Source organism: Trichosurus vulpecula, chromosome 7, assembly GCF_011100635.1.
Source record: "Trichosurus vulpecula isolate mTriVul1 chromosome 7, mTriVul1.pri, whole genome shotgun sequence".
NCBI lineage: Eukaryota > Metazoa > Chordata > Mammalia > Diprotodontia > Phalangeridae > Trichosurus > Trichosurus vulpecula.
Window position 1 is genome coordinate 3,350,132 of NC_050579.1, and position 12,138 is coordinate 3,362,269.

The 12,138-nt window shown below is 45.2% G+C and overlaps 1 protein-coding gene across 1 annotated transcript in view; it reads left to right on the forward strand.

Annotated features, from left to right (window-relative positions):
- The first annotated feature begins 1,275 nt into the window (after positions 1–1,275).
- Positions 1,276–12,138, forward strand: part of IQCA1 (IQ motif containing with AAA domain 1) — a 241,362-nt gene continuing 230,499 nt past the window's right edge. Inside the window, exons 1-2 of the mRNA XM_036766788.1 lie at positions 1,276–1,517; positions 1,654–1,719. Coding sequence (XP_036622683.1) covers positions 1,276–1,517; positions 1,654–1,719 — 308 coding nt within the window. The remainder of the gene's footprint in view (positions 1,518–1,653; positions 1,720–12,138) is intronic.

The following is a 12,138-nucleotide window of genomic DNA, read 5'->3' on the forward strand; positions in this document are numbered from 1 at the left end:
CATTCAAAGCTCCCTTTTACACAAAGCCTCTCCTGGCCGCCGCCACCCCACCCAGTATATGTATTCCACATATATTTTGATTACTTTGATGTACGTACATGTCTTCCTGATAGATATAAGCAGCGTGAGGGTAGGAGTTGTTTCTGTGTTGTCTCGGTATCGCGAGTGCTTCGCACAACGCCGGGTGTGTGGTCAGTGTTGGTTCATTGATTGAAGCTAAACTAGAATCCTGTCTGCCACACTTTGACCAATGGGCCTCCAGTCCCCCGGGGCGGGGCGGGGAGCAGGGATCCTGCCATTACCAAGAGCAGCGGGTCCTACTTTGGGAAAGCGCTCCACGTTAGGAAGTTCATCCAGTCATCCAGCCTAAATGGGCCCCTTGGGAACGTCCCCACATCAGTCTTAGTTGTGCCCACTGAGGCCAAGCAGAGCTAGGCGGATCCCTCTCCCACAAACCAGCCCTTTACATTCTTGAGAAGATCGATCCCGTAACTCCCCTAAGGCTTCCCTTCCCCATAACGACCTTAGCTTAAAGAGGCCAAGATCCCCCAGTGACTCCTGGGCCATCTCCAGTCGTCCTGATTGATATCTTACCACTGGATCCAGATGGCTCTGGAGGACAAAGTGAGGCTGGTGACTGCATAGCCCTGCCTCACTTAAATCCAAATCACTTTCAAGTCATGGTGTCACCTTCCTGATGTGACGGTCCTCTTCCAGAAGGAAGGACAAACAACAATAACTCTTCCCCAGGCTATACATCCCACGACTGTTACTTTAATTCTTTGATTCCTAAATGGAGTTAGCTAAGGAGAACAGGGCAAACCTGTGCCCCCAAAATAGCTCCCTCTGAAATGCCTCTATTAAAAATTTATTCCTGGAGAGTAAATGTGTTCAAAATGACCCTCTATAAAAAGTGAAAAAAAAAACCTGGAAAATACACTTGGGAGCACAATCCATACCTTGGTGTAAATGAGGTTGGTTACCTTTCTTCCTGACTAAAGGACCAAGAGGAGTCAGACAGGGGCAGGGGACTTTGGCGGGGGAGGGGAGGAAGAAGGGAGTAGAGACCCAGGGAAGACAATCTTGGGTATTCAAGGTTGGGTTAAGTGACATTTTTATAATTCAGTTGGGAGAGTGGGGTTGCAGATGAAGAGAAAATAAATTTTTATTTGTTACAAAAATGTTAAAAATAAACTTAAAAAAAAGATTGCTCTAAGTGACTTGTCCAAGGCCACCCAGATGACAATTGGCAGGGTCGGGCACAGCCTGAGCAACATGGCATTGTTGCGATGGATCATCAAGATCCTTTTGGAATATTTCTTATCAGAGCCTTCAAAGAATGTCTGTATATGGGGGCTGTGTCTGGAAACACCTGGTCAGGATGCCCTGCTCCAGGCTGATGAAAACAAGGCCTACACAATAAACCAGAATGGGTTCCTCCCCTCTAGCAGCATCCCTGCCCAGCCATCCATGGAGGAAGGCTCCCTTTTCCCAAGCACCCAAAGGGATAGAACTGGGTGAGAGAGTGATTTCTCTGGCCAAGGTGGCACAGGCACCCTGGAGAGCCCAGGAAGCAGACTGAGGGCAGGGGCAAAGGATGCTGTCCACCTGCTGTGCCCCTGGGAACTCTGGCAACTGCTCCTTCTGTACCAGTTACTGTCATGTTCTGTGGGCCATGAGGACCGCAGCTGTGGGCTCCTACGTCCCCAAGAGTACCAGGTATTATCTCTTGTTTAAGGATGCTACTTACTGCCTGTGTCAGATCAATTCCCCTCCTTGGGCCTCAGTTCCCCCATCTGTCAAATGCAAGAGTTTGGATTAAATGATCTCAGAGGTCACGGCCAGCCCTAGATCTAGGATCCTACGAACTATGCCACTTGCAATCTATGTTAGGAGACAAGTGGGCCTCAGTTTCCCCATCTGTCAAATGAGGGGAGTTGGACTAGACAAACTTTGAGGTCCCTTCTGATTCTTCAACCGGGGTCCCATGACTTTCGATCACTTGTTTCTTCTTGACCTATCTGTTGATGCATTTCCTTGGTAGGAGATGGTCTCTTTGGGGGACATCTCACTAAGACCGCCTTCCTAGAAGCTCTGGACTCCTGCTTTTTCTAAGTTCTTGGACCACATAGATTTTCTTTAGTATAACCTCCCACCTGAGGCCTGGAATGCTGCTCTGTGAGAGAAGATCCCAATTGATCACCAAGATTTACTAAGCGCCTATTATGTGCTGGACACTGTTCTAATAAGTTGGGCCACAGAATGACCCTGCCTTTGAGGGGCTGACAGTTTAAGCGAGGTGACAACATGCAAACAACTCTGCCCATTATTTTTGTGTTAATGCTCCCCAATTTAACCCTAGTGTGGAAAAAGCACTTACATTGTAGATTTATGACATGGTACAAAAGAACAGCCAATTTGGAAAAGGCTTCAGAACAAACCCTTTCTAGAACTTTCTGGCCAGATGTTTCTAATTAAAAAAATAAATCAGAGCACAGATGCCTCAGATATTGTGGTCTCTGTCATAGGGACCTCAGAAATATACAGTCCCACCTTCTCATGTTACAGATGAGAAAACTGAGATCCAGAGAGAAGTGATGTGACTTGCCTAAGGTGGCTCAGAAGGTGATAGGTGTAGCATTTGAATCCAGGTCCTCTCTCTCCAGAGGTAAAGTAAAATTTAAAAAGTAGATTTTTATCCCCTCCCAGCCCAAACCGCCAAACATGACACAACTCAATGTCAATTTTCTTTATCATAAATTCAACTTACAAAGCCATCTACATTTCCGTGCCATCATATTTGCACAGGCAAACAAATCAAAACAAAAGCTACAAAAACAAACTCCTCTTCAAACAGCCCCATTAATTTACAATTTAAAAAGACCATATAACTAAAAACAGCCTGTCTCTCCCCTCACATAAAGCTCCAGGAAATTCAGAATAATTTCTGCATTTTCATACTTAACAGACGATGGTTAGTCTAGGTATTTCTGCAAACAGGAGCCCTATTGTTGTCACTGCCTCTGTGGGTATCTTTTAGACTGCAGGAGGAGACTCAGTAACATGAAGCTTCCTTCTTGTTTCTGAGTCATTGAGGCATGGAAGCCTAGATAGTGCTTTGAAAACTCAAGCGTTCCTGGTAGAGCTCAGGGGTGTTTGGGGCTCATCAAATTTAATATCGTTTCTCCTCATAATCCCTTCAGGCTTTTTCCATCTTTCTCTTCAATTTTAAAGTCTGTCAACAAAAGAGACATAACAGAGAATCCAGATCTTTTCACGATAACAGTCTGGTTCAGCCTCTTCCATCCAAGCAACTCTCCTGACGGGACTTATGCACCTGAGTGGGCACAGGCCTTCAGGAGCTCTCAGCTCTTCTATGCTCTTCAAATATTTCTGGAAAGTGAATCTGACCATGTTGTCTTTATATGGGACATATCCAAATTTGTGCTTTTGATGTGAAATGGGGAACCTTCATCTTCATTTCCATCTTCAGCCATGATTTCTCCCTCCCATACACATACACAGCTTGTATAATGTCTTCAGAAATCATCTTAATCTTAAAATGTACCGATGACTTTGTTCCCATTGAGTTTCTAAATTTAGAAAGATGTTTACCTAAAGTTTCTCTTCTCCTCCCTTTCTCTTCCACCCTTTCCCCTTCCTTTCCCTGTCCTTCCCTTGAATTTTGTAGGACCATTCTCAAGAATTGAAAGGGACCTCAGAGACTATCTAATGAGGAAATCGAGGCCCGGGAAGGTTAAACGATTTGTCGGAGGTAGCACAAGTAGCAAGCCTTTGGTTTTTCACATCGCAGATACAGCCTTTCCCATCCCCCTCCTTAAAAAAGAAAGGAAAAAAAAGTTAGTCAGAAAAAGCAAAAATCAGCTGAGTGGCAGCATATGCAACGTTCCATACCCATAGTCCCCCAGCTCTCTGACGTAAGCAGGGAGGTGAGCAGATTTTCTGAGTTGAGTAGGCAATGGTAGTTTCTGCAGCTCATTTTGTGCCCTCTTTTAAACTTAAATGACAAATAACAAAATTCGTGGGCAGATATCAAACACATCCATTCCCCTCCCCCACCCCAAGCCCCAACACAAATCCCTAACTCCAACTTTTTCTCTGGTATTTTCTTTCTGGGCGCTGATTTGGTTTTGCTTCTGAATTTCTTCCTGTTGCTTTTTTGATAATTTTGTCAGTCTTGTTCAATTTCCTGCTGGTAGAATGAATGTAAATGTGCTACTCTATTCTACCATACTCAATTCCATTCATCAGCCTTCCCCCAGTCCAGCCCTTGGCGGGGAGGGAGGTCATGGCTAATGGCACAATAACTACATCTCTGGACTTTTTCTTGGCTTTTGGGCTGATGTCATGTGGTATGATCCCTTTGGGCTATCTCAGAACTGGAGCCCTGCCTACTTCCTTCAGGTTTCTTTGCTGAAGCAATTCTAGATTCCGAGAGGTGGGGTCAAGCCAGGTGAGTGCCCCCATCCCAGCATCTCCTCCATCCCAAACTCCCATTTCCTCGATCGTCTTTGTTTTCCCCAAACCCTCCAGCACAGGGAAGCTATGATCACATCCTGAGCCTTCTCATTTCCTTTGTTCATTCTCAGAGTTATCAAGCAAGACATCGCCATACAGTTTTCATTTGTTTCCTAGAAAGCCAAATGTAAGCCTCCTAGTGAATCCTGATGGAAACCTTTCTTGTTCATCAGAACTGAATTTATGGCACATCGCAGCAGATGAACATTGCCAGACTCTGTTTTAATGGAGTCTGTGCTCCCCACCACATGCTGCTGTGCCAGGGCTCATCACTAGTCTGTGGGCAGTGCAGCATAAGCAATCCCCAAGTATTTATGAAGTATCTCCTGTGTACCAGGCACTGTATTAATAATGCGGGATACAAAGGAAGGGGAAAAAACAGTCTCTTCCTTAACGCAGCTTGTATTCAAATAAAGGAAACTATGCAAACAAAATGTGCACACAAGATATAGAGGATGTTCCAAAAGTCTCAGTGCACTTTAGTTGTTCGTTTGGGGGTTTTTTTGGAGTGGGGAAGGCAGGGCAATTGGGATTCAGTGACTTGCCCAAGGTCACACAGCTAACAAGTGTGTCAAGTGTCTGAGGCTGGATTTGAACTCAGGTCACTGTGCCACCTAGCTGCCCCCTTGGTGCACTTTAAAGGTTGAAACTTTAAGCTTCTTGTCTTCTGCATAATGTAAATTGGAAGTAATCTCAGAGAGAAGGCGATAGCAACAAGGAAAAGGCTCCTTGCCGAAGGTGGCATTGTAGGGAGGACAGTGGAAAGAGTGTGGCCTTGCAAGTCAGGGCACTGTGTTAGAAGCCCAGCTCTTTCACTAATGACAGGTAGCAACGCCTCCATGTTGGATACACATAGACACTCTTCAGCCACTAGGTCTTTTCTGTGGGGCTGGAATTGTCTACCTTGATTTTTTGGACTCCCTTTGCCTTCATTTGCCCAGTCAGGGACTGGAAACCTAGACTGCCCAAGAGGCAGAGGGAGAATCTACCAGTCACGAACCCCAGTATCCTGTGGCTTATGGGAACAGAAAAGCACAACCTGGAAAATGAGAGGAAGCTGGAAATGGTGATGCAGAGAGCTGACCTTTGAGTCAGGAAGACCTGCATAAAAGTCCGGACTCTGACACATACTGGCTTTGGCACCTTAGTGGAGTGCCTGCGGGCAACTTACCAAGCCTGTAACCAGTCAATCAACATGCATTTACTAAAGCTCTATGTGTACCAGGCAAAACACATGCACGCACACACACACACACCCACATACACACACACACACCAGTCCCTTTTCTCAGAGAGCTCATATTCTATTGGGAGAGACAGAATAGTTGATCATTTGTATTAATAGAGGGGAGTTCTCCCCACACATGCAGTCACTCCAGTGGACTGACTTCCTCCAAATGGTCATTTGCATATGTGTCATATCCTCTCCCTACCCTGAAGCAGGATCCAAAGCAGTCTGTGGCTGAGGCCCATGGATCACCTTCACCACTGCCTAACTAGCCCATGTACACAGTGGATACTTGATGAATGTTGGTGGAACTGAGCTGGGTCTACACTTTGAGATCTGTTCATTCCTGGCCACAGATAAACTCTCTAATACCTCAGAAAACCTGGAAAAATCCACAAAATAATCAACGTGCCAGAAATAGAAACCAGAAAGATCTCTCGGAGCTCCATCTATCACACCAGTAACTATACCAGGAGGCTAGAAAGTTTTCCCTGCCGGGAAAATCTGCTTGCAAAGTTAACAGAGAATAAGGACTTAAGACCTAAAGTGCTTGATATATAAAAACGTGATTTTTGCCATGGTCCCTAAGGTAGAGTCCGGGACTGATGGGAACTTTAAATGCCCCCACTTTACCACCTTTGGGAAGAAGGAGATTGAATTGATTAGCCTGTAGAAAGACAGACCCATAACAATAATATCAGACACATTTGAGAGGAAGACTAACAACAGCAATAGTCACTGGCATTTCCTTAGTACGTTAGAGTTGGCAAAGCAACTTGTATCTACTATGCCACTTGAACCTGAGATCAACCCTGTGGGGTAGCACTAATGTTACCCCCATTTTAGGAAAGAGGAGGTGGAATAGGCTCAGAGAGGGTAAGTGACTTGTTCATGGTCACACAGAAAATAAGTATCTGTGGCAGGATTTGAACCCAGGGCTTTCTGAACCCAAGCCCACTCACTACCTTATCTGTTCCATCAACGTCATATCGACAGTTTGGTCATACTCTACCATGTGTATATTATGAATGTTCAACAACATGATGGAGTGGCTAAAGGACCAGCCTCAGGGTCAAGAAGGCCTGAGTTCAAATCCTATTTCAGCTGGGTGCTGGCTGTATGTTCTAATCGCCCCCAGGCAATTCTCTAAGACTCCAGGTGGCAGAACAGTTGCAGCTTTGCTGGGGTTAGGGGAGTTTCTTAATCCTTGGTTCTCTAACCTCAAAGAAGTCAAAGTCCTAAAAAAAAAAACTTATATAAGAATGTCTGACAAAGTAATACTGCTTCTTTCCCTCCTCTAATGGAGAGTTACTTGCATAGAAAATCCCTTGCTTTGCTGGAAAATCCTCTTATTGTAAATTGTGTTTCACAGTCAGCTTAGATTGTTTTTGTGAGGGAGGGGGGAAGGAAGTCCAAATTCAGGGAAACGGATACTCCCGGTGTGAAAAATTCCTCCATTGACAACTCACAGTCTTAGAAGGTGGAGTGGAGTGCATTCATCACATTCAAGCTGGACTTGAACTTGAGTCTCCTCTCCCTACTCCAAGGCTGGCCCTCTAATGGTTTCACCACACTGGCCAACTGAGCTAGATTGAAAGTCTTGGCTTATCACGTTGGGGGTGAAGAATGCTGACTACAGAAGGTTTTGTTAGGTATCCAATACATGTTGGGGAAGGTCTCAGATAAACCATTTCCAAAATGGAATGGACGTTGTGAAATGGGGAGCCCTTTATCTCAGGCAGCAGCTCAATGACCAAGGTCAGGGATGTTGGGAGGGAGAGGTGTGGATTGGTGATCTAGGCACACGAGGTCCCTTCTACTTGTAAGATTCGGTGCTTCCATAACACCACAGCTTTGAGGCTCAAGTGGACTTGGGAAATTGTCCCTCCTATTATCAGAGGGAAGAGGGGACTTACCCAAGACCCCAGACTAGGATAGGGCCAAGCCAGGATTGGGCCCCATGCTCTTTCATGATGCCTCCTTTAAAAACAATGGATTGTGTTAAAGCCTCCCACCCCCAAATGAGGGGGAGAAGGAGGAATGCCCTATATTGAACATGCATGTGTGAGCGTTCATTCTCTTCTAGTCCTCTTTAAATCCTCTTTTGAATGAATCATCAGCACAGAGATGGTGATTAAATCCAAGAGAGCTGAAGAGATCACTGAGTGAAACAGAATGGAGGGAGAGAAGAGAAGAGAAGAGAAGAGAAGAGAAGAGAAGAGAAGAGAAGAGAAGAGAAGAGAAGAGAAGAAGATTCCTCCCAGCAGGCTTCATTTCAAAAGCATTTGGTGGGAAAGCTGTGGCAAGAAGGTAAACATGATAAATGATCATAGTGTGGTCCATGCTCTGAAACTTCTTCCAACCTCCCCACTGGCATTGGCAGGTCAGGGCCCCGGGGCAAGGGTGCCTGCTGCTTGACCTGCTGCCGCTTCTAGGGCTGTTTCTAGAGTTTCTCCCAGTGATTATCAGCTGAGGTCAATTAGCTTATTCACTATGCTGTTCAGTAAGAACACTTGGTACAAAACACCCCTGTCCACACCAGGGACACAATCAATTAATAAACATTTGCTAAGTGCCTATTACATGCTAAGCACTGAGCTGGGGTTACAAAAAGAGACAGACATTCTCTACCCTCAAGGAGCTCACGATCTGATGTGAACAAATATACAAAACAAGGTATGTACAGGATAAATAGGAAATATTTAACAGACAGAAGGCAATTAGAATTAAGAGGAGCTGGAGAAGGCTTCCTGTAAATGATGGGATTTTATTTGGAACTAAAGTGAAGCCAGGGAGCTTACCAAGGTTATTGCAGTGTCAGAGAAGAGGAGAGGGCATATCTGAAAGATAGTGCGAAGTGAAATCAACAGGTCTTGGCACCATACTGGATATGAGGTGGGATGAGATACAGTGAGGAGTCCAGGATGACTCCAAGATTGTGAGACTGGGAGGATGGGCTTGCCCTCTAGAGGGGGAGGGGGAAGGAGAGAGCGAGAGAGAGAGAGAGAGAGAGAGAGAGAGAGAGAGAGAGAGAGAGAGAGAGAGGGAGAGAGAGAGAGAAAGAGAGAGAGAGAGAGAGAGAGAGAGAGAGAGAGAGAGAGAGAGAGAAATGGTTAGGGACAAAGACAATGAATTCTACTCTGGACATGTTGAGTTTAAGATGTCTACTGCACATCCACTTGGAGATGTCTGAAAGGCAGATGGAGATATGAGATTGGAAGTCAGAAGAGAAATTGGAACAGGAAAGGTAGGTTTGAGAATCATCAGCACAGAGATGGTAATTAAATCCAAGAGAGCTGAAGAGATCACTGAGTGAAACAGAATAGAGGGAGAAGAGAAAAGAGGAGAAGAGAAGAGAAGGGAAGGGAAGGGAAGGGAAGGGAAGGGAAGGGAAGGGAAGGGAAGGGAAGGGAAGGGAAGGGAAGGGAAGGGAAGGGAAGGGAAGGGAAGGGAAGAGAAAGGTCTCCCCCACACAGACATACAGTGTCTAAGGGAAGGTAGTTCAGGCTTAGAGCACATGTGGCCAAGGGGTAATTTATAGCTTCTGGAAGTCCTTTTGCCACAAGTCCCTTTCTCCTCTTTATGGAGCTCTCCTGAAGTTACCTTTAAGCATGCTCTAACATTCTGCCAAGCTCCTCATGGAGTCTTGAAGCTGCCTCTTCTCAGGTGTCACGTTGGTCCCCAATCGCTGTTGTTCGAGGGATGCTTCTCCGACATTGATAATTTATCCAAATCCTTCCACACACCCAATTTTACATGGTCATCCTCTGGTCAAGGATGGGGATATGGAAGAGACACAAGTACTTTCTTCCTCCAAGCAATTCCCTCTCAGGGGTTTGGCTTGGGGCTGCTTCCACTACTCTCTGGCCAGATACTGGAATAATGTTTCAATGAGGTCTAGCTTGCTGCTTTTACCTAATCCCCAGAGGGTTAGTGAGTTAACCAGTATTTCTTAGGTACCTACTATGTGCCAGGCGCATGCTAAATACCATGGATACCAAGAAAGATAAAAGACGGTCCTTGCTCTCAAAGACCTTAGTCTAATGGGGTGACAACATGAAAACAAGTACTGATAAATAGGATATATTAAGGATAAATTAGGGACTCAATGGAAAGAAGGCACTGATATTAAGGGGAGTCAGGAAAGACTCCTTACAGAAGCGGGGATTTGAGCTGGGCCTTGAAGGAAGCCAGAGAATCCAGGATGTGACCAACTCATCAACCAATCCCAGTTGAGTTCACCTAGTAGGGTGATTCCCTAGACATGTCTAGGTCTTACTCTCAGCTAGTTCACACCTCTCCTTGATTGATTCAGTTGAGAAGTCTGGATGACTCTTACCCTTACAATAGAAGCACAACTTTAGAGCCCCCATTATACAGGTGAGCAAGCTGAGCTTTAGGGAGATTTAGTGGCTTGCCCAAAGTCACACAAACCATAAAAATCACAGCGTAGATTCAAAACAAGATCCTCTGACCACAAGTCCAGCAGTTTGTTGACTTCACTGTGCTGTCAAAACCAAGTAAGAATTCCTTATTATCTAATCAGTAAAGCAGGAACCGTGGCTGAATGAAGATTTTCTTTAGCTTGCCTCTTGGACTGCTCCATGTAGGACTGATTTTCAGCTTTAGAAACAGCTTTAAATTGTTGGCAGACTCATGGCTCAGTTATTCAAGGGGCCTTAACTGGGCATCTCTGCTTGGCCTGTTGATTGCTGAAATGCAGCTGTGGTTAACCACTCACACCAAGAAGAAAATGCAATTTGACATTTTCCTTTTCTGTTAACTCCCAACGCACTTGGTTGGGATTGTTCCTTTGTGGCTTTGTGCTTTTTACTAACTCTTTCAGGTTTGTCCAATCATTTGAAGCTCCTTAGAGGACATGTACTATGTCTCATCACCTTCTAACATGTCACCCAGGGGAATTCAGTGAGCATCATTTCGTGAGGTTGAAAGACGGAAAATTGTTGGGATATTGAGAGAATCTTAACTTCATCAGGGTATAAATCTGAATCTTGTGAGTGGGGAAGTTATTCCATAGTTTTGGAAGGAATATTGTATGTATTATTAACTCATAGTATTCATGGCCAAGAGCCATGGAACACAGCCATATCTTTGGAACTGAAGCTTAGAATCACCCAGCAGGCTGCAGTAGAAAGGTTGAGGCGGGCATAAGCAGCTGCAGCACATTACAGACCAAGAATGATGGAGAAGTGATGTAAAGAATTTCAACAAAGAAACACAGGAAAGAAAAAGAGGATGGGCCAGGTGCATGATGGGAACAAGGGATGGGTGGTGGGTAGTCCATGTCACCTTCATAACTGCAGAATAAATCCCCAGAAGGTTGGGCAGACATCGAATGGCCAATTCATGGGGTTTTCTGTTGTTCAATCATGTCCAACTCTCTGTGACCCCATTTGGGGTTTTCTTGGCAAAGATATGGGAGTGGTTTGCCATTTCCTTCTCCAGCTCATTTTACAAATGAGGAAGTTGAGGCAAACAGGGTTAAGAGACTTGCCCAGGGTCACTCAGCCCGATTGGAGATAGGCCCATCACTCTATCCATTGCGCCTCTTAGCTGCCCAAATTTGTGGATAGATACAAACAAAGAGGATGAGATGGGTTGTAATCTTCACCATTGGAGGGAATACCTATATTACTCAGATCACCAATCTACTGGAACATTCGATTATTTGATGGTGGCGCCATTATCTCCAGGCCATTTCTTCTTGGATTTGCTTCTATAAGATACAAGTATGGGACAATGGAAAGAACAGTTGTCCTAGAGTAAGAAATCTAGGTTCAAATCCTTCCTCTGATGATTGCTGCCTGATTTGAGGAAAGTCACTTAGCCTACCTGGGCCTTAGCTTTCTAATCTATACAATGGAGAAGTTGGAATCAATGGCCTCTGAGGCCTCTTATGACTTTCAGCCAGTGCTTTAATGGTAAGAGGGAGACAAATTTGGTAGCGAGGGAGGTTGAAATATTCATTTCCATCAAACGCATAATGTTTAAAACCCATCTCAACACCACAGCGGCTCCTCTTTCCAGGCTGCCATTTGCCCAGCTCTCAAGGGAAGGCTTCAAGGGCCCAGGAACTCAGCTTCAGTGTGAGGGCATTGGAGGGGACAGATCCTGCATTCTGAGTTCAGAGCCCTGGCACGCTGCCTCCCAGGTCTCAGCTGATGACACATGTTTGGTGAATGGAATTACCTTTCTCCAGGATTCCCTCTCACCCCTAAGGTGACAGTCTTCTCATGCTCTGCTCCTTCCTGAGTCGGACTATTTCCCTTCTTCACTTCCTGTGGCCACTGGAGTACAGTTCCTTCTGTTTGGGTTCCAGGTCCATTCTCAATGCTGTCTAGGTCACTTAT